Source organism: Coregonus lavaretus (assembly GCF_964263955.1).
Source record: "Coregonus lavaretus genome assembly, contig: HAP1_SCAFFOLD_2518, whole genome shotgun sequence".
NCBI classification, from domain to species: domain Eukaryota; kingdom Metazoa; phylum Chordata; class Actinopteri; order Salmoniformes; family Salmonidae; genus Coregonus; species Coregonus lavaretus.
In genome coordinates, this window is record NW_028165557.1 from 22,501 (window position 1) to 49,515 (window position 27,015).

Here is a 27,015-nt window from a genome sequence, read left to right on the forward strand (position 1 = left end):
TTTATTGGCATGGGAAACGTGTGTTAACATTGCCAAAGCAAGTGAAGTAGATAGTAAACAAAAGTGAAATAAACAATAAATATTAACAGTAAACATTACACTCAGAAGTTTCAAAAGAATAAAGACATTTCAAATGTCATATTATGTATATATACAGTGTTGTAACAATGTGCAAATAGTTAAAGTACAAATGGGAAAATAAATAAACATAAATATGGGTTGTATTTACAATGGTGTTTGTTCTTCACTCTCTCTCTCACTCTCTCTCTCTGTATAAACAGTAAATCTCTGTCTCTCTTTCTCTCGTTTCTCTTTCTATCGCTCTCTCTCTCTTTGTCTCTTTGTCTCTAGCTTTGTCTTTATCTCTCTGTATATACAGTAAATCTCTCTCTCTCTTTCTCTCTCTCTCTCTCTCTCTCTCTCTCTCTCTCTCTCTCTCTCTCTCTCTCTCTCTCTCTCTCTCTCTCTCCGTCCTGTGTGTTTGTCTATGTCTATAATTAGTACAAACACACAGACACCTGTTCTATCCTGGCCACCACTGCCAGCAAGGTAAACTCGGCCTAATTGGCACCAGACAATATTAAGTTTAATTAATTAATTATTAACCCTAGCTACCTCATCTACAAATAGTGGGATACATTGTGTTTGCATAGACTTCCTCGTCTTTTGTATCATTGAGAATCGTGATAGCTTGCTACATTCAGATGGCTTACTTCTGCAATAATTATGCTCAGACATAGGTTTGTTAAATAGGAGAATTGATAGGAGAATGAGTGAATGCAAATAGCAGAAATACCTGGATGGTGGAGACATTTCCCATTTGAGAACTACTTATTGTTTGATGACTATATCATTTGTATGGCATTCCACTGATGTTGTTCTGCATCTCTTTTTCTCCAGGCTCCACTGACATGGTGGCGTGTTCTGTCCATGGCATACGGCACCCTGTCACCGCTGCAATGCACATCATCATGGGTACGTTCTCATGTTCTCCTGTATTATCCCATTTAAGATGTAGACATCACTACAATGCTATTGATAATAAAGCTGCTTCATAACACAGAGACCTTGAGCAATGGAAAAGGGATCTAATATGCAGTGCCTTCGGAAAGTATTCAAACCCTTGACTTTTTCCACATTCTGTTAGGTTACAGCCTTATTCAAACATTTATTAAATAGTTGTTTTCCCTTATCAATCAGCACACAATACCCCATAATGACAAAGCAAAAACTGGTTTGTAGAAATGTTTGCTAATTTATTAAAAATACAAAAACTGAAATATCACATTTACATAAGTATTCAGACCCTTTACTCAGTACTTTGTTGAATCACCTTTGGCAGCAATTACAGCCTTGAGTCTTCTTGGGTATGAAGCTACAAGCTTGGCACTCCTGTATTTGGGGAGTTTCTCCCATTCTTCTCTGCAGATCCTCTCAAGCTCTGTCAGGTTGGATGGGGAGCATTGCTGCACAGCTATTTTCAGGTCTCCCCAGAGATGTTCGATCGGGTTCAAGTCTGGGCTCTGGCTGGGCCACTCAAGGACATTCAGAGACTTGTCCTGAAGCCACTCCTGCTTTGTCTTGGCTGTGTGCTTAGGGTCGTTGTCCTGTTGGAAGGTGAACCTTCGCCCCAGTCTGAGGTCCTGAGCACTGGAGCAGGTTTTCATCAAGGATCTCTCTGTACTTTGCTCCGTTCATCTTTGCCATGATCCTGACTAGTCTCCCAGTCCCTGCCGCTGAAAAATATCCCCACAGCATGATGCTGCCACCACCATGCTTCACCGAAGGGATGGTGCCAGGTTTCCTCCAGACGGGATGCTTGGCATTCAGGCCAAAGAGTTCAATCTTGGTTTCATCAGACCAGAGAATCTTGTTTCTCATGGTCTGAGAGTCTTTAGGTGCCTTTTGGCAAACTCCAAGCGGGCTGTCATGTGCCTTTTACTGAGGAGTGGCTTCCGTCTGGCCACTCTACCATAAAGGCCTAATTGGTGGAGTGCTGCAGAGATGGTTGTCCTTCTGGAAGGTTCTCCCATCTCCACAGAGGAACTCCATAGCTCTGTCAGAGTGACCATTGGGTTCTTGGTCACCTCCCTGTCCAAGGCCCTTCTCCCCCGATTGCTCAGTTTGGCTGGGCGGCCAGCTCTAGAAAGAGTCTTTGGTTCCAAACTTCTTCCATTTAAGAATGATGGAGGCCACTGTGTTCTTGGGGACCTTCAATGCTGCAGAAATGTTTTGGTACCCTTACCCAGATCTGTGCCTTGACACAATCCTGTTTCGGAGCTCTACGGACAATTCCTTTGACCTCATGGCTTGGTTTTTGCTCTGACATGCACTGTCAACTGTGGAACCTTACATAGACAGGCGTGTGCCTTTCCAAATCATGTCCATTCAATTGAATTTACCACAGGTGGACTCATCTCAAGGATGATCAATGGAAACCGGATGCACCTGAGCTCAATTTCGAGTCTCATAGCAAAGGGTATGAATACTTATAAGGTATTTCTGTTTTTAGTTTTTAACAAATTTGCAAACATTTCTAAAAACCTGTTTTCACTTTGTCATAATGGGGCATTGTGTGTAGATTGATGAGGAAATTGTTTTATTAATCAATTTTAGAATAAGGCTGTAACATAGCAAAATGTGGAAAAAGTCAAGGGGTCTGAATACTTTCCGAATGGCACTGTAGCTCAAATATACACTGAGTGGATTAATATGTAAATGGTATGCAGATTTACTTTACAATTGGACCATGTTGTGTGTGTGTGTCTGCGTGCGTACACATAGGTATGGGTTTCAATAGTATATGGGTCTCCTTCGCCACAATAGAATGGTTGGTGAGGAACTAGCGGTTGGTGCAATCTGGTGCTGAAAGTCCTTAATTAGCTCCATCGCTGCCATTGTGGGATGTGGGAGGCCCTGAGCAGAGCTGCTGGTATTGTTTTCTGACTACTAGATCTGGTTAACAGGCCCCCTGGAAGAATGAACAGTCCCTGGAGAACAAGGGGGAAGGGCTGTCATCCTGTCCCTCACATGTTCTCTATTTTCTCTCACGCCGTAGATAGGGCTTTCTCACACTCGCTGAGTCTCTTGTGACAGACTGTTAACATAAATGTTAACAATTCTACTAGCTGGCTTGGGCGGGTGATATTTGGTTCTGGTGTTCGGAGATTACAAACCTTAGCATACATCCGTCTTTATGTATGTCTGTCTGTCTGTCTGTCTGTCTCTCTGTCTCTGTCTCTGTCCGTCTGTCTGTATGTCTCTCTCTCTCTCTCTCTCTCTCTCTCTCTCTGTCTGTCTGTCTGTCTGTCTCTCTCTCTGTCTGTCTGTGTGTCTGAGGAGGAGGATGGAAGTTCCTGGTAATGAAATGTCTCGTATGTTGTGTTGGCGGTGCTGTGTGAGCCTCTCCTGGGCTTAGCCTGACAGGCAAGAGGATTGGGCTGTGACGAGATTACAGAAAGTAGCAGGGCTCACTGGAAAACATGCCACACAAAATATCATTTGTAGATTTCTCCTGTAGTGCTTAAGGTAGAGAACTCTCCAACGTGATAGAAAAATAGAAAATAATCTGAAATATTTTGCCCTTTTTTTTGTGGACATTCAAACAATACGTTTCTTGCATTAGCTGCATCCCTGTTATAAATGCAGTATAATGTATACTAAAATCAGTTAGAAATGTTATGAAAAAATAACATCTATCCCATGCAGAAAATTGTACAGTACAAAGTGTAATCCTATTGAAACAATCACGCATGGTACAATAGACTTCTATTATTAAACAAATGTTGACCTCAACTACACGAGATAACCCTAGTCTTCAGTAAATCCTCTCTGTTTTACGTTATAGGCCATATGGTGCTGTAATCCATAGCTCTAACACTGAGCTAGGTGGGACTTCTAGCAACATCTATAGACCATGCAGTTCAGTCAGTCCAGTTCTGTCAGCGGTTATGTTGATAGATGATTGGTATTGTGTTCAGATTCCTCTACACAGAATAGCATTCACACTTTATTCTGAATAACCAATATGGAGGAGAATCAGATAATTAAATTATGAACAGATTGTCTCCCTGTCTAAGCATCTTATTCAGGGAATGCAAACTAACAACATTTCCTAAGTTTAAGTTTTGTCATGTCTGAATTGCGCCTGATTAGAAACAAGTCCTCCCTACGATTTCATCGTGGGGGACAATAACGATGTGAAAATAGAAATAAGAAAGCAATAAGCGAAAGAAAAAGGACAGAGCCCTCCACACGACCTCTCCAATCAGTCTTGCAAGAGAGGGAGCTTGGTGACAGCTTGGTTATAAGTAAGTTCTGTCTCATATGGCTGCTGGGTGTATCACTAACCATGGTCAAAAAAGGTAACATTAAACATGTACTCCCCCACGAATGATGCAGCGCCCCCCTTGGGCTTTTCAGTTTAATTTTGTAAATGACAAATTTCTATGGTTAGATGCATCATTCACCCAAGTTTCATAAAGATTGGGCAGTGGTGTCTGATATATTGCTCGTGACTAACATATGTACAGTTGATTACTATAGCGCCCCCCTTGGGCCAATCAATGTAATTTTGTAAATGCCGGATCTCTATGGCAAGACGCATCATTCACCCTAGTTTTGTCAAAATTGGGCCAGTGGTGTCGGAGATATCGCGTGGGTTAGCTAGACTCATATCCCTGAGCATGTGTGCCACATTTCAGCACCCTAAGTCAAACAGATCAAGAAATATAAACATGTGCCCGTTATAGCACCACCGTGTGGTCAATATGAATGTTCTTGCGTATGTTGAGTCGGCAGTGTTTGCAACACGTGTACCAAATTGTGTTATAATACGAATATCCTTTACTGATTTATATGCATTTATGTTCCAGACCACATCCACGTGAATGTTTGTTGGTCAATAGCAGCCATGTTGTTTTACTTACTAGTCTGGAAATATTGCGCTGAGAGACCTTTATCCATAGATGTCACATATCAAGTTTCGTGTAGATCGGTAATTCGGTGCTAGAACAGTAGCGTTTTTCAGAAAATTCTAAATGGAGGAAAATCCATCATGGCGGACCTTATGGGTCCCTGAGGCAAATGTCTTCCTTGTGAGGAGAGGGACCTATGTAACACATTTCATGACTTTAGGTCAAAGTTTGCATTTTCAATTTCTTGTTATAGTGCCACCATCTGGCCAATCAGTGTAATTTTGTAAATGCCGGATCTCTATGGCAAGACGCATCATTCACCTAAGTTTAATCAAAATCGGGCCAGTTCTGTCTGAGATATTGCGTGTGACTAACGAACGTATGAACGAATGTACAGATGGAGACAGATCCATAGATCCACAGTTCCCTGCCCGATTTCATCGTGGGGGACAATTAACACACAGACAAAATGTTTGGGTTAGAAGCAAAATAATCGAAACAACAACACAGAACACCTGATACGAACAAGGCGTGGAAATGCTTGTTAACGACTGGCCGATATAGGGCTTGTTCGTTTTCTAATTAAGCAATATTTATGCATGTGAATAAGGCCAACTGGCAGGATGTTTTAAACCTTCATGAATATTCATGAGATATGGGGTCAGGAGCCATATATTATATGGGCGAGACAGAAAGAGGTCAGGAATGTGTATAGGCCAATAGGATGGGACCTGTGACTCTACCATCAGAAGCCTATATTGCCACAAGAGCAATGACAATGACCATGGCATAGTTTGATATATTGGAAGTTATTAACCAGAGGTTAATAATTGGCCATTTTGTTGCTGGACTAAATGTAGGCCATACATGTACTGGTTCTATCTCTATATCTGACAGAGAACCCATCACCGAGTAGAAGCATGTCATTCAAGCTGCAGCATCAAGATGCCAACTTCAAACAGTACATTCATCGATATCTGTGATATCTATTCTTCTTCTCTCTTCCCTCCCTTTGTCTCCTGTCTGTGTTTCTCTCCAGGTCATCATCAGGAGGTAGATGTGTGTAGTTTCAGTTCTCTGGGTCGCCTCCTGCGTTTGGGCTTCTCTGCCGTGTTTGGTTTTGGTGGGCGGATGCTGGCCATGGCAGAAAGGCATCGCTGGATGCCACCTGGGCAGAGACGGGAGTTTGCTGTGATCAAAACGCTAGCAAACCTCAAGTAAGACAGTCTCTCTCTAGAGCCCTAAAACTCAACTCTGGACCTCGAAGCCAGTTCCACTGCATTTTTTCATTGTTCCCCTCTAATCAGGGACTTACTTAGACCTAGGACATCAGGTGGGTGCAATTCATTATCAAGTAGAACAGAAAACCAGCAAGCTCTGCACCTCGTAGGGTAAGGGTTGAATACACCTGCTCTAGAGAGTCACACACACGCACACGCACACACACACACGTTCCCTCATAAAGTCTGGCCTAAGCCTCCAGGGAAAGAGACTTGCCTGCCTGTTCTCAAAGCTAGGGTTTCCTTTTGAACAGTCTCTTTATCACACATGAATCTGTCTCTAGAGAACCATCCTTCCTCTTCTCCAATCCAGCCATCTAAAGTCTGCTCTCTTCTCCCTCTCCATCTTCCTCTCCCTCTCTATCTTGGTATGTCTGATTACAGGCCTGAAGACTGTGAATTATCCTATCTTCCTGTGAAGAAAGTCCAGACTGAGATGCTGGATCTAGTAAAGTAAGTGACAGAAGTCTGTCTGATTATAAAATCTGTACTCCACGTTTGGTAGTAATTAGCTGTGTGAATTTGATTTGAAACAGGCCTCTGTGGGCTTAATTGATCATTGGAAGGAAACCAAAATGCCTCCGATGTAGCAGATCAACCGACTAAATATGTGGGGGGAGAATCTCACAAAGAATGACAAAAGACAAAATGATGCATTTGAAAATAAATAGCTTATTATTTTTTTTAAATTCAGAACTGAGTCCTTGAAAGATGACAACGACATAGGTGAGTCTGTCATGGATGATGTTTATCAATGTGAACTTTTCTATATCTTATCTCTTATAGTGTGACTCTGTCCATCACTGAAACCCCACCCCCCTCCTTGGTCTTCTCTAGAAGAGCAAGAGTTGTGGATGACCAACCAGGGTCTGTTCTTCAACGTCAGAATCATGGCCATCCCCTGTCTCTAACACCAGGTATATGGGTCTCTCTTAAAACAATCAACTCCTGCATGTGTGAGTACAATACATGAATACAAACCTGCATCCATGCCTACATGTGCTGGAGGGCATGCAAGCCTGCATCTGTGCCTAGTATATGTGTGTTGTTGACTGAGCATTGCGCAATGTGCATGACCTACGTCCTGGACCAGTGATAATGGCATGGGGTTACCAAACTGCCATGCTGTGCCGTGTTATGCCGGGAAGGCCTGCCTGCTCCAAGACCTCTCCATCTCGGTGTCCCCCTCCCAGAGTGCAAAGAACCTTGGCGTGACCCTGGACAACACCCTGTCGTTCTCTGCAAATATCAAAGCAGTGACTCGCTCCTGCAGGTTCATGCTCTACAACATCCGTAGAGTACGACCCTACCTCACACAGGAAGCGGCGAAGGTCCTAATCCAGGCACTTGTTGACTTACGTCTGGACTTCTGCAACTCGCTGTTGGCTGGGCTCCCTGTTTGTGCCATCAAACCCCTGCAACTTATCCAGAACACTGCAGCCCACCTGGTGTTCAACCTTCCCAAGTTCTCCCATGTCATCCCACTCCTCCGAACACTCCATTGGCGTCCAGTCGAAGCTTGCATCCACTACAAGACCATGGTGCTTGCCTACGGAACAGCAAGATAAATTGCCCCTCCTTACCTTCAGGCTATGCTCAAAACCTACACCCCAACCTGAGCACTCTCTTCTGCCACCTCTGGTCTCTTGGCCCTCCCACCCCTATGGGAGGGCAGCTCCCACTCAGCCCAGTCCAAGCTCTTCTCTATCGTGGCACCACATTGGTGGAACCAGCTTCCCCCTGAAGCTAGAACAGCAGAGTCCCTGCCCATCTTCCTAAAACATCTGACACCCTACCTCTTCAAAGAGTATCTTAAATAATCCCACATCACCCCCCCTCGAACCCCCTCCGATACTTGCACTTGACTTTTTTTTCTCCTTTTGTTTCTTACTAGCTCTGACTTTGCCTATAGCTACTTTATTGAGAAAAAAATAACTTACTCTGACTGTGATATGTGGTTGTCCCACCTAGCTATCTTAAGATGAATGCACTAACTGTAAGTTGCTCTGGATAAGAGTGTCTGCTAAATGACTAAAATGTACATGTAAAATGTGTTCAGTGTGTGTGAGTAAATAAAGCCCATGAGTGCACTGGGTCAGTGTTTCTGTAGTATCTTAGTAGACATGGAACCCAGCCTCCCTGCCCGGCCTGGTTATCCCCCAAGTAGGGGGAGGAGGTCACTCCCGGTGGGGGTCGGTACCATACATGGGACATACTAGCCAGTTCCAGGTAAACCGATGAGATTGGGATCAGTCTTTGGATCAGACTACCGAGGTCAAAGGCTTCTAACTGGACTAATGAGCACATAACAACTCTGATTTAAGGGAGTGCCAGAACTTAATTAAAGAGCATGACAAAGCTTATTAAAGGGAGTGTCAGAGAGGGAGGACATAAAGACAAGAGCATCTGTGGGCACTGCAGGAACAGGCCTCCTAGGTGGCTCAGCCTGCCCAAATGGCATCCTATTCCCTATATAGTGCACTACTACATAGTGAATTATATAGGGAATAGGGTTTCATTTGAGACACCAGTCTGAGTCTGGCTACAGTAATGATATAGCATGTAGTAGAGCAACAGGCCTCACACAGTGCAGTGGAACCACACTGCGTATTATAGCATCATCAACCTTAACTACACAAGACAGGAACAGTAGGAGTATTTGTAAATATAGTATGGTTGATGTTGACACATTTACAATAACACATAATGTGGTACTAATGAAGTTGGAACTAATGTATACTGCTCTCTGTTCTGTTCCTGACATTATCTACTTGTCTTCATGGTGACAAATTAGGAAAAATATAGGATATGTTGCTTTATCAACCTGCTTGGATTGAATTGGCCACAGTGATGTACTGAACATATTAACCCATTTCTCTCTCTCTCTCTCTCTCTCTCTCTCTCTCTCTCTCTCTCTCTCTCTCTGTCTCTCTCTCTGTCTCTCTCTCTGTCTCTCTCTCTCTCTCTCTCTCTCTCTCTCTCTCTCTCTCTCTCTCTCTCTCTCTCTCTCTCTCTCTCTCTCTGTCTCTCTCTCTCTCTGTGTATGTTTTTTGTGTGTTTTTTTTCACCTTTATTTAACCAGGTAAGCCAGTTGAGAACAAGTTCTCATTTACAACTGCGACCTGGCCAAGATAAAGCAAAGCAGTGCGATAAAAACAACAACATAGAGTTACATATGGGGTAAAAAAACATAAAGTCAAAAAAATACAACAGAAAATATATATACAGTGTGTGCAAATGTAGCAAGTTATGGAGGTAAGGCAATAAATAGGCTATAGTGCAAAATAATTACAATTAGAATTAACAGGAGAGTGTGTGTGTGTGTAAGATTGAACAATGGAAGCATGGCCCTGATCGCAGCAGGAAACACTTCCAGGTCAGAGTTCATCAAACACCTGAAGAGATACAACAAGTGTAAACAATCAGGTGAGGTCACCAGGGCAGACCTTCCTTCCTCACACACACACGCACGCATACACACACGCACGCACACACACACACACACACACATAAACACATGTAAACAGTAAACACACATGTAAACACAAACACAAACACACACACACACAGAGAGAGAGAGAGAGAGAGAGAGAGAGGAAATCCCGCTGTCACTAATGGAGTTAGCTTCCCTGCGAGCTTAAGCGGAATTAGCATACTGTCAAGTCAAATTAATCACTGATTGTCAAATTTCCCTAAAACACTTTTCAGGCTAATACAGATTAGTCCATTTAAGAGCCCAGCAGCCCGCCTGTCCTGTTTTCCATCCAACGCAATCTAATCTAAGCCTGTTTGTTAACCTACATTCTAAATATACAGTTGGCTGTATACAGGGTGATGCTACTCTGTGACTGGGCAGGCAGGGATCACTCACGGTGTGTGGGAGTCTACTGTACCTGAGAGGATATCTTTTATTTTATCTGACTTCTATTGAACGATTTCTGGGAAACAGAGTCTGAAAAACAACTAATGAAAAACACATTTACATCCTACAAAGCTGATGGGGAGTCAGAATACATAAGCCAAACAATGTGAGTTGTGGTAGGAAATGTGCCACTATCATGTATACACACCTGTACTCCATGTACTCCCTGTATACTTCATAGACAAAAGATAGGTGTTGTCATTCATATGTACTACATTCATGTTTCCACTGGCTTAACTGGTTTAAACTTTTGTCCAGGACCAGATGTAACCTTGGTGACCAGAGTCATATAATGGTGTCATTGCTGTTTAGGGAATAGTGTTGTTGGGGACATGTATTCACCCTGTGCACCATCATTGCCCCCTAGTGGTTGTAGTTAGAAACGACTGAGACGATGGTCTTGTTTCCTCAGCCCTTCCTTCCTCTATTCCTCACCTCCCTCTCAAAACTTATTGGAGGTCCTAGAGAGGGGTGTTGGATCCTCCTTGTGTACAACTGGACAATAAAGTAATCTCCTCCTCCCCCCCAGTTCAGTATCTCCTTTGTGGAGACACACACGGTGCGGGCTGTGAGGCTTCGCCCCCGCTCTCAGTGCAGCTGGTCTGACGATGTCTGCGAGGACAACGGAGAGTGTGAATCTAAGAACACACCCATAATCTCCTCCGAGGATACAGCTCTTGGTCTTGACCTAGCCCAAAGCACCACAGCACCTACACTGATAAACCTCATACGTTAGGGGCTGGATTCAATCCGTATTGCTGAAGTTCAGCGCTATAGCACGATTGCAATTTCAAGGCAATGTTCCCGGAGACTGCATTGACGGTAAACGCTGCATATGTCGGCTCAATCGGAAATTACCTTTAAAGTTCATTTGCGCTATAGCACTGAACTTCACCGATACGGATTGAATCCAGCCCTAGGCGTTGTATTCATAAAGCGTCTCAGAGTAGAAGTGCCGATCCTAAAAGTGATCCTAGATCAGCAGTCCAACTCTACGACGCTGTGTGAACATTGGCCGATATAGTTGGTACAACTCTATCCTTTAGCTGGTCTAAAGCCCCATAGCACCTGCACTGTCAGATAGACCTTCAACCTGGATACAACCCCTGTCTCAAATAACATGTTACCAAGGCAATGACCTACTGCTGCTCACTAAGTATAGCCCTACCTGTAATCGCATGGCCATATTACTCTGGGTTTCATTTACACCCCAAAAGAGAGTTCTTAGAGGTCATGTTCAGTATAATTTGACCATCTTTTCGATCATGTATTTAATTCAAACCCGGTATCCAAGAACTGCTTCACTGAAGTAGAGGGAAGTTAGCAGTACTGTTAATTTGTCTGTCAAATACGGGACATTTGAAACCTCTTGTTTTTTGTTTCACCACCAGGGTACATCCCCAACTCCTGACACTGTTTGGAGTGGACATCGAGGAGGCAGAGGAGGCACACATCAAGTGCAGCTGCATTTAACACTGTCTGTAGACAGGAAGTGATACCATTTAAAACTGTCTGTAGAGAGGAAGTGATACCATTTAAAACTGTCTGTAGAGAGGAAGTGATACCATTTAACACTGTCTGTAGAGAGGAAGTGATACCATTTAACACTGTCTGTAGAGAGGAAGTGATACCATTTAACACTGTCTGTAGAGAGGAAGTGATACCATTTAAAACTGTCTGTAGAGAGGAAGTGATACCATTTAACACTGTCTGTAGAGAGGAAGTGATACCATTTAAAACTGTCTGTAGAGAGGAAGTGATACCATTTAACACTGTCTGTAGAGAGGAAGTGATACCATTTAACACTGTCTGTAGGGAGGAAGTGATACCATTTAACACTGTCTGTAGAGAGGAAGTGATACCATTTAACACTGTCTGTAGAGAGGAAGTGATACCATTTAAAACTGTCTGTAGAGAGGAAGTGATACCATTTTAAACTGTCTGTAGAGAGGAAGTGATACCATTTAAAACTGTCTAAAGGTGGATGAGTCTTTACACTGAATGTAACAAACAGGCTTTCCTACTGTACTCTATAAGAAACTGTCTTCAGTTTATAGACTGTCTACAGTTAAAACTGTCTACAAGAAAGGAGTCTATAGACACAACCTAAAACTGTCTCTATGTAGGGTTTGTCTATTCTACACAACCTCAGGTTGCACAGCCACTGAATGTTACCGACAGGCATGACTACTGTACGACACTGTGAATGTTAGACATCACATTACCAAATGGAGGACAGACAGACACATTAAATAGAAAAAGTTCATTTATATAAAAGCAAAGACAACATAATAACACATTCCAGTGCACAATTACATACATTATCAGACCAAAGCAAAATGTGTTGACAAACAAAATGTTGTCTGTCCATTTTTACAAACCACACACTTATTTATTAAAATTAAAATGTTATTTTATTGAAAAAAAAATGTGAATGTGCCCCATTTATTTTTGTCATAATTGACAACTTGGTCAGGAAAGGTTGACTCCCTCAATTAACTGCCCTGAACCTTAAAATGCAAGCAGTAAAAACACGTGTTACTCTTCCTCATACAACAACAAAACATAATCATCATCAAGGCATACCACATCTCCTAAACCTGAATGTTCCAATCCCTTACAGCTACAGTAAGAACACAATCCACTGATTCCAAAGATTCCAACAGGGAATCCAAAGGGATGAAAATGTTCCAATGGAAAGGCCAGTTCCGTGTGTCGCATTTAAGGCCTGGCATGTCTGCTATGCTTTGAGGAACATTTCTGAGTCATTTCTGAAGAACAAGCTCTTACATTTTTTCTTTCTGACTGCGTTAGAAACTTCTGCTGGCATGGTGTACGAGCAACGAGCTCTCACAGTCTCACTACAGAATCAGATGTTCATCCACATTCTCCAAACGTCAAATTTCGAAGTTGAGGGTCCGAATGGTTAAGGTAATGGTTAAGGTTTGGGATAGGGTTAAAACATTAAGGCATTTCCCGACGATTACTTGATGGTAATGGCGCTCACTGTTGCCTCTAGTGGCTGGTTTTGAAGGCATTTCCTGTCGTCCTCAGGACATAGATGTCCAATTTTGACGTCAATCTTGAACGACCTGACTGGTACGAGTTGATGACACACACACACACACACACAAACACAAACAGGGTGCTGTCCCCTTGAGGAGTGGCATGTGTCATTCAGTGAGTCAGTCAGTGAGTTGAGTGACACCCAACAGCTCCTTTTTTCACTGATAACCCTACACAGTCCTCCTCATCCTTCTGTTGGCTTCAGTTCTATACTACATAAATAATCTTAAACCTTCTGTCCCATCACTTCTATATATATACACACCTATTGATGATATAGATTTGACATATAGATGTGTAAATATCGATATACACTCACCGGCAAGTTTATTAGTTACACCCATCTAGTACCGGGTCGGACCCCCTTTGCCTTCAGAACAGCCTGAAATGTTTGGGGCATGGAAACATTGCTCAATTGGTATCAAGGGACCTAACGTGTGTCAGGAAAACATTTCCCACACCATTACACCACCGCCACCAGCCTGTACCGTTGACACCAGGCATGATGGGGCCATGGACTCGTGCTGCTTACACCAAATCCTGACTCTGCCATCAGCATGATGCAACAGGAACCAGGATTCGTCGGACCAGGCAATGTTTTTCCACTCCTCAATTGTCCAGTGTTGGTGATCACGTGCCCACTGGAGCCGCTTCTTCTTGTTTTTAGCTGATAGGAGTGGAACCCGGTGTGGTCGTCTGCTGCAATAGCCCATCCGTGACTGATGAGTTGTGCGTTCCGAGATGCCGTTCTGCATACCATTGTCGTACTGCGCCGTTATTTGCCTGTTTGTTGCCCGCCTCTTAGCTAGCACGATTCTTGCCATTCTCCTTCGACCTCTCATCAATTAGCTGTTTTCGCCCACAGGACTGTTGCTGACTGGATGTTTTTTGTTTGTGGCACGATTCTCGGTAAACCCTCGACACTGTCGCGCGTGAAAAGCCCAGGAGGCCGGACGTTTTTGAGATACTGGAACCGGCGCGCCTGGCACCGATGATCATACCACGCACAAAGTCACTTAGGTCACTCGTTTGCCCATTCTAACGTTCAATCGAATATTAACTGAATGCGTCAATGCCTTTCTGCCTGCTTTATATAGCAAGCCACGGCCACGTGACTCACTGTCTGTAGGGGTGAACCATTTTCGTGAACGGGGTGGTATACCCAATAAACTGGCCACTGAGTGTATACAGATGAAGTTTCTATGCATAAAGAAACGCTTCAGCAGTGCATTCATAAATGTTTTGTACTGCGACTGAATCCAAGTAGTCAGGTCTGTGAGACATGGGTTGTGTTCATTAGGGCACACAGTAGCAAAATGTTTTGCAACGGAAAATGAGCGGGCCTCAATTAATGGACAGGTACAGATAGTACCTCCTTGTTTCGGTTTGTGCCTATTGAACAAGACCATGGAATGTTCCGTCTTCATGTCCTGAGATCTTGGTAGGAAATGAAAACAGGTTCTAATGTACACATTCCATGTTTTAATGTACACATTCCATGTTCTAATGTACACATTCTGTGTTCTAATGTACATAACATGTTCTAACGTACATTCCATGTAAACACTCCAATGTTTTATAGTCTCACTCCACCAAGCCCAGAGGTAAAGTGTAATATATTTGTCCCGCTGACAACACATTTTAAACTTACACATGGTCAGCCTTTTCCTCATGTTTTAGGGAAATTACGTTCTTTCTTTCCTTGTCAAGAGCCACCACAATTTCAATGGTCCATCAGTTCTTTCCCTTGGGTTTGGATGATTTCAGTCAAAATGTGCCTCTTAGTAAAACGCTGTTCCACAGCAGTTAGTCCATGTTGTAGTATAGCACCATTCTGTATTAGGACACAGTCACTCTCAGTCTTGGTCTCACTCTTAGGATCTACTCTCAGTCTTAGTCAAATTTTTGGGTACATAGTCCCAGCTATCCTTACTGATCTCATCCTCCTTCTTGAACTGCCTTTTGAAGAAACCAGCCTGAGAAGGAAGGAGAACAGGGTTCAGTTTCAGATTACAGTATTTACATTGATATACAGCTACCATCTATAAATCTAGTACTTCAAATTATGTATTTGAAGAAAAGGAAGAAGGAGGAGAAGAAGACTGTGATTGGTTTCCATGTCATGACTTCCTCCGAAGCTGTCTCCTCTCCTTGTTCGGGCAGGCTTCGGCGTTCGTCGTCACTGGCCTTCTAGCCACTGCCACTCCATATCTCATCATTCCATTTGTTTTGTCTTGTCTATTACACACACCTGGTTTGTATCCCCTCATTAGTATAAGTGTTCCCTCTGCCCCCCTTGTCCTTGTAGGTGATTGTTGAATGTGAGGAGAGAGTAGCTTGGTTGAGCTCTGTGTATTTTGTATTGCCGGGGATATTTTCACCGTGTGCCTGTTTTGTTCCAGTGCGCCTGTTTTGTGCACTGGATTGTTTGACGCTATCCAGCGTAACTTGGTACTACGGAATAAACTCTGTATTCTGTGATTTACCCTTCTGCGCCTGACTCCTTCAAATCACCTCTCAGATTCACTTTGTAGTGTGTTTGCATCCTGTCTTGTGTATGATATAAGGGAGTAGTACTGACCTCCCAGAGGGCGAAGATGAGCAGGGTCAGGATCAGGAGTCCCACCAGTAGACTCACTACAATGATAAACACCTCCACTGCTGCCTGAGGCTTCTGGCTGAAGTGGGCCTCCAACACAACCTGAGACACAGAATTAAATAAAACTATATTATAGAACTGATATAATATCTCTATGACCTGACACAGCATAGCAGGTATTTTACATAGGGCTGTCATTACCGGCACTGTCCTATGGATACCAGAGTTTATACAGTTTGAAACTCAACAGAGGTACTGGAGGTTACAGAGCTTTCCTGACACCTCCTCACTCTACCAGGACATGGACTTGAGTGACCTCAATTGTGGAAAAGGGACATAGTATATAAATCGTAATGAGTGTATTCTCCATAAGACTACTGTATAAGATTCACTTTTACTTACCTGAGCGATAGGGATCTGCTGTAGGAGGATGGTTTGAGGGTCCTCCCTTGGTGATGTGATGATGCCAGTACTCTCCATCAGCATCACTCCATGACGACCCTGAGAAGAGAGGGGAGGGAAATCAACTTGAGTAGACAATAGAAATAGAATGACAAGAAAGGGGGGGGGGGGGGGGGGGGAACACTCAGACCATCCCGTACACACACAGGTACATTTATGAGATTTACAAGTGTACGTGTAGCAGAAGTGAAGTGTTTACAGGTGAGAGCTGTAGAACGGTAGGGTTCAGCTTCACTTCCATGTGAATGGAGGCTTCTTTCCCGATATCCATGTCTCCTAGTCTACACTCGAGAGTCAGGCACAGGCCGTCACCATGGGCACAGAACTGGAGAGAAAGGTTCAAATTCAAGGTTATATTTTATTTTATGTGTAATGGATACATTGGAAATCTTCCTCATCTAAGCTCTCACAATAAAAAAGGACAGGAAATATACAAACATACAACAATCAGCAATTCAATGGTAATGCTGAAATAAGGACAAAGGACACTCAATTGGAATGCCACTTCCTCAACAAAATGAGTGGTATAGATAACTATATATCAGATGGGAGGAGTATGTAGGGGGTGGTATTTACCATTTTGCGTTTGCTGGTTTTGGAGAAGAAGAAGACCAGTTCTTTGATGAAAGAGGACTGTGGCACCTCACAGTCATCCTCCACTGCAATGGAGCCGTTTTTAATGGAGCATTCTCCAAGAGACGTCTGACAGATGGAAAATAAAGTTAAACATTAATTAATGTATGCTTATATCACAATGCAAACATGCTCATACTGTATTAAGTAGAATAGAAAAGTTGAATAACAGAAAAATATAATAATATAACTATAATCTAGTTAAACGTTTATAAATAGACATCCATGTGACAAGTTATGAATATTCCCAAACATACCTGGAAGTCTGTGATGTGGAGTAATCTGTATGGATATGGCGATAGGATCTTGGGAATATCAATCTCCACTATCGTGTTGAGAGATTTGCTTGGACCAATATTGACAACCTGTCAAGTGGAGGAAAGTACACAGGTATTAGGTCAGTATAAACTCATTAATTCATTCAAAATCTCCAACTAAGCTCTAGTGAGTCTATCAGTCTCTCATAAGTGTGTACTGTACATACCTTGTAAGTGTAATTGAATGCCTCTGTGTAGCAATCAACTGGAATAGGCTCCTGGTCACCAAATACAAAGGATGTTGGAGTCATAAACCTGCAAAGGAGAGCAGTGATTATCTTATGAATTACAATAATATGTGTTTATATATACTGCCAATGAAGAGCAAGGAACTGTCTTTGTTACTGTAAAATCAGGGGTCGACAACAGGCGGCCCGCGAGCCAAAACCGTCCCTCGGGTGGTCTGTTTTGGTCCCCCAAAGTTTTTAGTAAAAATAGTTTTTGGTCAAAAAGACTGTAAAATCCCCAGGAATTCAGCAAAAAAAAAAATAATTTAGGAAATCTGTTCCTAAGTATTCCCATGAATTAAAAAAAGATATTTGATCGTGTATCAATGCAATGAAGTAATGAAATGATTGTTATTTTCAAATACAATCTCTTTTTGGGCTTAGTTGTGGTCAGGTGTACAAACCACCCCAACAAAAATCAGCCCGCGGCTGAATCTAGTTGCCTACCCCTGCTGTAAATCAATGTCTTACCCATGGATGTTGACATCTACTCCATATCTCAGTGGTAACATCAAAGTGGCAGAGTTGTCGTGCAGAAGATCCTCGTTTTCATAATTGTCCCTGGAAAAGACACAATGTAAGATAAAATAATAAATTATCTATTTTGATTACATTGTATAGTGATGCAGGCCTAATAACATAGCTCATGCCATTATACTGGTAAAGGACTCAAAGCAAAATAATGTAGATTACATCTCACATTCCAGTGTTCGAACTTGCAAACAAGGCTGCATGGGATTTCTCTTAATGTGACTCCGTGCAGCCAAGGGCAATGTCCGCTTTAGGTATAATGCTGGGAGGTGCTTGTGGATTTGACAGCTCTAATGCAGTTTCACCTCCGACAAGTCAAAACATCACCTATGTGAATCTGATTGAATTGGGCCCTTAAAGAGGAGTTTATAACATTAACTACCTTTTGATCCAATTCAAATGCTGTTCAAAATATGTTTGAAGGAAGTCAGGTCTTAGTAACTTCATATTTATCGTCTTTGAACAAAACTCCAGTTAAGTTCAAACATGGAATGTTCTAGAGCAGGGGTGTCAAACGTCCGGCCCGCGGGCCGGATCAGGCCCGCAAACGGGTTTAATCCGGCCCGCGAGATGATTAAAAAAAATAATAATAATAAAAAACATTAATAATAATTTTGTCAAGTATAAAAATGCGCTGCAATTTTTCTATAAAATAAACTGCTGTTCCAATTGCGTCCACTGGATGGCGCAATAGCAATTGTGTTAAGCAAGCAAACTGTTTATACCGGGGCAGAGCAAGTAGGTCAAGCACGTGCAGCCAATGAGCTACTTTGTTTTGCCCGCGATATTTATTACGGCTTCTACTTTTAACATTATGTGCTTTGGCACCCTCATTGCCCCAATATGTCTCTGTCAAAAAAGAGAAAAGTGGACGCAGAGTGCAGAGTGTTCCAAGAAAAATGGTCATCTTTCTATTTATTCACGGAATTGAATGGGAAAGCTGTATGTTTGGTGTGTTCAGAGCATGTTGCAGTGCTGAAAGAATATAACCTTCGTCGCCACTATGTGAGTCTTTATGCCGACAAATATGACAACTTTCAAGGACAGCGGAGATGAGAGAAGGTGAATGAACTGTTGGCGGGTCTGAAGAAACAGCAGTCTGTGTTTACTCACAGCCGAGACATCAGTGACGCTGCAGTGAAAGCTAGCTACCTCATTGCTAATGAAATCGCAGTGGCTTCAAAACCATTTAGTGAGGGTGAATTTGTAAAAACATGCATGATGAAGGCAGCGGAGATTGTGTGCCCTGAAAAGCGGCAGGCTTTTGCAAATATCAGCCTGACAAGAAACACAGTTGCAGACAGGATTTCCGATCTTTCAGTGGATTTGGACAGCCAGTTGAAGCAAAAAGTAAAGTCATTTATTGCGTTTTCGGTTGCAATTGATGAAAGCACGGACATTACAGATGTTGCACAACTGGCCATTTTCATCCGCGGAGTTGATGACACATTGACCGTCACCGAGGAGTTCGTGGAGTTGGTGCCGATGACAGATACAACAACAGCAGCTGATATTTTTACCGCACTCGTCGGCGCGCTGGACAGGGTCGGAGTGGACTGGTCCCGCGCTGTCAGCCTGGCTACAGATGGTGCGCCCTCAATGATCGGGAAAAAAGCAGGCGTTGTGACAAAGTTCAGAGAGAAAGTGCAATCTGCAAATGGAGGACGTGATTTTTGACTTTTCACTGTATTTTGCACCAGGAGGCTTTGTGTTGCAAGTCATTAAAGATGGATAACGTCATGAAGGTGGTCATCCAAACTGTTAATTTCATCCGATCCAGAAGCCTGAATCACCGTCAGTTTGACAGCCTTCTCAGAGAGAAAGACCACATCTATGGCCTGCCATACCACACTGAGGTAAGATGGTTAAGCCGAGGTGCTGTGCTGAGGCGTTTCTTTGATTTACGAGAAGAAATTGAACAGTTCATGGAAGAAAAGGGCAAACCAGTGTTAGAATTTCATTCCGCAGAATGGATGCAGGACCTTGCATTTATGGTGGATGTTACAGAGCACCTGAATAACTTGAACAAACAGCTGCAAGGGCGCAACAAAGTTGTCACGCAGTATTATGACAGCATACGTTCTTTCAAGTTGAAGCTGTCATTGTGGGAGACGCAACTTGCCGGTGGTGATGCAGCTCACTTCCCCTGTCTGAAAAATGTGTGCGCGACCCAACATGTGGCAGACATAAAGCCGTTCAAAGATAAAATAACGGGACTGTTACGGGAGTTTGAGCAACGCTTTCAGATTTATGTTTATATGTTTTTATGTTGATGTGCTATTGTTTTTAATTGATTTTTATTATTTGTATATTTAACCTATTCTTGACTCTGTGGTTCTTGCACTTGTTTGGGGAACAGGATTACATTATTTGTATCTACATTTCTGCCTGAGAAATGACACCCTGATATAGTTCCGTGATCTGTGATATACTTCTGTGAATCACTGAGGCATTGTGTGTTTGTGTGTTCTTTGTCCTCAGAACTTTCAAATAACTTGAGGTGTTTTATGATTAATAGTCATGTTGTGCTTTTGGACACTGTCCTCAGGCTCCAGCTTTATGTTTATATGTTTTTATGTTGATGTGCTATTGTTTTTAATTGATTTTATTTTATTTGTATATTTAACCTATTCTTGACTCTGTGGTTCTTGCACTTGTTTGGGGAACAGGATTTCATTATTTGCATCTACATTTCTGCCTGAGAAATGACACCCTGATATAGTTCTGTGATCTGTGAAACAGTTCTGTTAATCACTGAGGCAGTGTGTGTTTGTGTGTTCTTTTTCTTTAGAATTTTCAAATAAACTTGACGTGTTTTATGATTAATAGTGATGTTGTGCTTGTACTATTTTGGACACACTGTCCTCAGGCTCCAGCTTTATGTTGTATGTTGATCGTATTAAAACAAAGAAAACAATCTGAAGTTGTTGTTTTTAAGTTATATATACCATGATTTTTCCGGTCCGGCCCACTTGGGAATAGATTTTCCTCCATGTGGCCCCTGAGCTAAAATGAATTTGACACCCCTGTTCTAGAGTGTTCTGGAACGGCCAAACATTCCAAAGCCATTATTTACCCAAATGACAAAACACAGAATGCCAGAAGTATTTCTTAACCACACAATCTAACAACTACGGGACAGAACCCAAAAGAGGGAACCTGCAGCACCCTCTGACTTGAAGGGTTCAGCTAACTCAGACTTTGTGTTTCCTGTTCCCCTAACAACAGAACAAACACATAAACTAACTACATCATATCTCACTGTGTCTCACTGGGCTGTTTTACAATTCTCTGTTTGCCTGTTTGGTTTAATAAGGCTGGCCAGTAGCAAGACGTCACCGACATTGTAACAAGACGTCAGTTTCAAAAACATGCCATTAGATTCACAGGAGGCTGCTGAGGGGAGGACAGCTCATAATAATGGCTGGAATGGAGTAAATGGAATGGTATCAAACACATGGAAACCATGGAAACCATGTGTTTGATGAGTTCAATACCATTCTATTTAATTCAGTTCCAGACATTTCTAGGAGCCTGTCCTCCCCAATTAAGGTGCCACCAGCCTCCTGTGATTTGATTATTTCATGTATTTCGGAGAGAGAATGTGTTCGGGGATTAGGAGATCTGCTCTTAGGTCAGAAGTAGTGTAAGCACATCCAGTTACTTGCAAAAGTCATGAAAGAAAGATACTGACAAAGACCTTTGGGTCGAAACATTGCGCTCAATAACACTGCAGGATCATTCAACAAAGGTGGGTCTGTACTTACCCACTAGCGTTGATGAAGATGCTAACGTCACCAACACTACTACTCTGGTTCACATCCAACAGAAAACTGATATTGACCTGCAGAAAAGACGGAAAGTCTCATTAGCTACCAAGCAAGACAACAGCAGAAGCTGTGGAAAATAAGACACCACCTTGAAAACAGCAGGAACATTGGCACCTAACTAAATAAATTGGTCTGAGTAATTAGTTCAAATTAGTCATCAGCTGATGGTGTTTCCAACAAGCAGTGAGAATACTCAGATCCAGTTTAATGGAGTAACAGTGGAGTAAGGTTGGAGTATAACATTGGAGTAGTGTTAGAGTAATGTAAGAGTAACATTGGAGTAAGGTTGGAGTACGATTGAGTGTGAAACCCACCTTGGCCCCAGAGCTGAGGTACAGGTTTCCCACACTGCAATCCACTCCTACTATTGTCTTGTTCTCCTCTGAAATGTCACAGCTCACAAACTTCTCCTCCTGAAAACAATAACAGATAGATCATGGGATTGTGTGAGTTACTTATTGCAATCCAAGAGGGCACAGATTCTTCTGCTTTTTCACAGCATTGTGTGTGTTTTTCTTGAACTGTCAGTGCAACAACGTCTAAATTACATTAGTGATCATATGAGAACTTGAATAACTTTGGGTAATCATCACATAAATAAATACATCAATCAAACACTTACTGTGTCAAGCACTTTGATGTAGTGCAGGTTACTGGGGAATCGGAGCTGGAGTCTGGGGAGGAATGCATCATCTCCAGTGTTCACCAGGGCTGTGTTCAACATGATGGTCTTCCCATTGCCAAGTGCAAAGTACGGCATGTTGTTGTGTCTCCTGCAATAACAACAGTCTTATTATAAACTGGGTGGTTTGAGCCATGAATGCTGATCGGCTGAAAGCTGTGGTATATCAGACCGTAGAAAATACATTTGTATGGTTCTAATTACGTTGGTAACCAGTTTACAATAGCAATAAGGCACCTTGGGGGATTGTGGTATATGGCCAATATACCACGGCTAATGGCTGTATCCAGGCACTCTGCATTGCGTCGTGTATAAGAACAGCCCTTAGCCGTGGTATATTGGCCATATACCATACCTCCTCTGGCCTTATTGCTTAATTATAAAACTGAAAGGCTCTCTCCTTATACCTGTGACTAGCCCACATCTGTGCTAAAACCATAATTAATCATACCCTCTTGTGCAGGCAATTGCCTTACTTCAATTGACTTCAGTCATACAACAAAACACCTTATTTCATACTTCACTAGATTTGAGTCGTATAACTTTCCAAAAAGTGCCAGCCTCATGATTTCAGAGGAGACCAGCAGACTAAACAGTGACAGTTTTAGAAACAACAGAGAGAATAATAATAATAATAATATGCCATTTAGCAGACGCTTTTATCCAAAGCAACTTACAGTCATGCGTGCATACATTTTTGTGTATGGGTGGTCCCAGGGATCGAACCCACTACCTTGGCGTTACAAGCGCCGTGCTCTACCAGCTGAGCTACAGAGGACCACAGAGAACCAACATGTCCCAAATGGCACCCTATTCCCTATATCTCTATGGGCCCTGGTCAAAAGTAGTGCACTACATAGGGAATAGGGTGCCATCTGGGACGTGCTGGTTTCCTGGCTTTACAGCAGGAAATTAGTAACCACAACTTAGGGAGGGGAACTGAACTGAGCTGGCACTGAGACTAGGGCTGCATCCTAAATGGCACCATATTCCCTACATAGTGCATTACTTTTGACCAGGGCCTATAGTGGGTGGTGGGGTGTGTGTGTGTTTCCTTGACACCACCAACACTGAGGGGCTCACAAGTCTGCCCGAAAGAACGCAAGCACACGCACACAAACACACACACACACACACACACACACACACACACACACACACACACACACACACACACACACACACACACACACACACACACACACACACACACGCCTCATGAATAATCAGATAATGTATTATTATCTGGGAGGTACAGGCTAAAATAGCCTGGCGGTTAAGCGTTTAAGGGGAAGTGTGACTATATTGGTGTAATGGAGGCTCTACTGACAAAACCTGATCTAGGTCCTATGAAGGTTGTTTTCCCTCCAGAAATACTGTTTGTTTCAAGAGCTCAGCTTTGTCCACAGCAGAGATGAGAAATAGAAAGTCAAAGCTTCAAGACAAAAGGTTGTGAGAAAAAGAAAACACCTGAACATATTGTAATTGAACATGATGAAATGCTACAGTACTTACTGTGGTAACACCAGTTGAGCAGAGACCTGCAGATTGGTTGAGCAGTTGGCCAATGAACAGTACCGAGCAAACATTGTCTGTAGAGAAGAAAGGTCCAAACAAAGTGTAAGATGATGGGGCCTTCCGTACAGTTATGAATCCTCTACCATAACATGCATCAATATGAGTGGAGAACTGTAGCGCAGATTAAGCCTAGTACCTGGGCAAAAGAGCACTTTCAATGTAGATTCTCCATAGAGCATGATTCTTAAAGCTAGAATCCTTTAATTGAAACAATAACAAAGCGATCACCCCGGCTCCGTTTCGTTGAAAAGCTGAGAGATAGGAAAAATGCAACCACTCTCAAATTCATAGACAGAGCTATGGATACAAGGACTGACCATCCATGACATCAAAATAATAGTTTTTCCATTGGCTGCATGGATTCGCATTAAGAGAAATCCCATGCAGCCTTGTTTACAAATTGGAACACTGGAATGTGAGATAATCTACACCTCGATAAGGATGATATAAATCCTCATTATTTATTTTGTTTAATGATTTTCAATTTGAGCGTCATTATTTCTGTATAGCCTACACTTTCTCATTCTGAACTTCTAACGCGAGTGAGATGGGTGTGGCTTCGTGACAATGATCTGCATCTGCTCACCGATTTGACCGCTCCAACTCAGTTACACCTCCGACACCGCCAAAACATCAGCTACGCGGGTGTCCGCAGGTAGCTTAGTGGTTAAGAGCGTTGTGCCAGTAACCGAAAGGTCGCTGGTTCTAATCCCTGAGCCGACTAGGTGAAACATCTGTCGATGTGCCCTTGAGCAAGGCACTTAACCCTAATTGCTCCTGTAAGTCGCTCTGGATAAGAGCGTCTGCTAAATGACTAAAATGTAAAATGTGTCCGCTATTGCCGGTTAATGCTTGATCTGATTGAATCTAGGCCTTAATCTGTGTCTGGAAAACTGGGCCTATGAGACTCACCTTATTGGCCACCAGGTTACCGTGTTCCCCTCTCTGCTGCAGTATGGGTTTCAGAGCAGGAAAAGTGGATCCCCCGTTATGGACAGTGTGCTCTCTGAGGGCGTACGTCACCTCAAAACGGATGGGCGTGAAGATATCTTGGACATCTTTCTACAAGAGGTAAAGAGAAAGAGAAAATGAAAGGATTAATTTACATACAACCTTGAGAAGAGGGGAGCTTCTTGCTTGACTGTGCTAATTTATGTTCTGGGGTAGGTTGTTGTGGGGGCCTGCCTGTGCTCTGGCATAATGTTACAGTGTCCTGTGCTGTCTGTCCCACTAAAAGAGTTGGCTTGTGGCCACTGCAGATGTCCCGAAGAGCCTCTCCTCCAGCTCAGACGCCTGCCTTTAGCTTAAGGATGGACAGCAAACTACAGTCATCTCCTAATTCTGACATACAGTTTTTATTGAAGACAAAGATGTATATTTTAGCTGTTGCTAAATTGTTGCTAAAGGTGTTCTGACTAAGTCATAATGTTATGATACCAAAAAAGGACTGTTATACATTTCTATGGCTTAATGATTGAATACATAACATTGTGAAGAATGGTATCTATAGAACGAGACCATGATTCCTATGTCCCACCCTTTCTCCTTTTATCAGTGAGCACGTATAGCAGCTATAAACTAGCGGTTCATTAGCTATGCATGCAAAGCTTTCTATGAGGTTTGGTTTGGTCACAACCGAGTAACAGCATGTTGTGTTCTCTCTCTGTACACATGGAAAACACACTCCCCAGAGGCCATTCATTAACATAAACAACATTACAATTACACACTGACTCATGTCTGTACTGTATGTGGGTGGCGGAATATACCTACACAACAGCTAAACTCTAAAATGGACGACCAAAAGACAAGGCAAAAGCCCCTGAGCCACTATTAGCCCCAGTATATCCCATGTCACATCAGTCAGTCACATTCCCCTACCAGTCCTCTGTACTGCTGTACTGTTACGTCTGTTTATAACATTCATTACTGCCATTGCCCATTAATTACACTTAAAAAATACACAGACACATTTACGTCATTTAGCAGACGCTCTTATCCAGAGCAACTTACAGTTAGTGAATACCTTTACCTTTTTTTTTTATACTGGCACCCCGTGGGAATCAAACCCACAACCCTGGCGTTGCAAACACCATGCTCTATCAACTGAGCTACATCCCTGCCGGCCATTCCCTCCCCTACCCTGGACAACGCTGGGCCAATTGTGCGCCGCCCATGAGTCTCCCGGTCGCGGCCGGTTGCAACAGAGCCTGGATTCGAACCAGGATCTCTAGTGGCACAGTTAGCACTGCGATGCAGTGCCTTAGACCACTGCGCCACTCAGTGGTCTAAGGCACACACACACACACACCCTCATTGGGATTTCCTCTGACAGATGATGATGCTGGTTTATGGTCTCCAATAACTCCTTCTCTAGCTATTAATAAGAACAGCCCAGTATGGCCCAGCACAAAGAGAGACATCCATTAATTAGTGCATGGGTTAAAACATGAGCTAGCTTAGATGGCCCTGATTAGAATGAGGGAAAGAGAGAGAGAGAGAGAGAGAGAGAGAGAGAGAGAGAGAGAGAGAGAGAGAGAGAGAGAGAGAGAGAGAGAGAGAGAGAGAGAGAGATAGAAAGAGAGAGATAGATAGAAAGAGAGAGAGCGAGAGAGAGTCCAGAGGGGCTCCCCTCCACCCCCCTCCTTTCCTCCCAGTACCCCTTTATTATTATCCAGTTCACTATGCTCCTTCCCATGTAAAGTGATACGTTGTTCTGGACTTCCCAACGTCACCTACTGTCCATCTTATTAGATCCTTTTATCAGACCTAGACTGAATGAGTCATTGGTGCAGTTGCTAACCAACTGATGGTCCATCCTGATAACAAACCAGTCATCGTCTGAAAGGTAAAACAGGTCTATGACCATCAAACCATGCCTAATGTCCCTCTACTCTACTGACTCATAGTGCTTTGATCTCTATCAGTAGCATGCTGACCTGACCTGAAGTCAGTTCTTTGATCTCTATCAG

General features: G+C 42.8%; 1 protein-coding gene and 1 pseudogene across 2 annotated transcripts in view; one reads left to right on the forward strand and one right to left on the reverse strand.

Annotated features, from left to right (window-relative positions):
* Positions 1–11,591, forward strand: part of LOC311115730 (ceramide kinase-like protein) — a 31,827-nt pseudogene extending 20,236 nt beyond the window's left edge. Inside the window, exons 3-9 of the transcript in view lie at positions 901–975; positions 5,956–6,133; positions 6,581–6,649; positions 9,525–9,622; positions 10,648–10,849; positions 11,056–11,122; positions 11,510–11,591. The product of the transcript in view is annotated as a ceramide kinase-like protein (transcript). The remainder of the gene's footprint in view (positions 1–900; positions 976–5,955; positions 6,134–6,580; positions 6,650–9,524; positions 9,623–10,647; positions 10,850–11,055; positions 11,123–11,509) is intronic.
* Positions 11,592–14,647: 3,056 nt separating this feature from the next.
* The window catches only part of LOC311115731 (integrin alpha-4-like), a 30,148-nt gene continuing 17,780 nt past the window's right edge, over positions 14,648–27,015 (reverse strand). The window contains exons 16-28 of the mRNA XM_084190880.1: positions 24,956–25,105; positions 23,981–24,057; positions 22,406–22,556; positions 22,098–22,196; positions 21,721–21,797; positions 17,894–17,983; positions 17,363–17,450; positions 17,136–17,243; positions 16,822–16,947; positions 16,445–16,570; positions 16,186–16,284; positions 15,766–15,885; positions 14,648–15,160 (exon numbers count right to left, since the gene is read on the reverse strand). Coding sequence (XP_084047006.1) covers positions 15,059–15,160; positions 15,766–15,885; positions 16,186–16,284; positions 16,445–16,570; positions 16,822–16,947; positions 17,136–17,243; positions 17,363–17,450; positions 17,894–17,983; positions 21,721–21,797; positions 22,098–22,196; positions 22,406–22,556; positions 23,981–24,057; positions 24,956–25,105 — 1,413 coding nt within the window. The 3' untranslated portion in view covers positions 14,648–15,058. The remainder of the gene's footprint in view (positions 15,161–15,765; positions 15,886–16,185; positions 16,285–16,444; positions 16,571–16,821; positions 16,948–17,135; positions 17,244–17,362; positions 17,451–17,893; positions 17,984–21,720; positions 21,798–22,097; positions 22,197–22,405; positions 22,557–23,980; positions 24,058–24,955; positions 25,106–27,015) is intronic.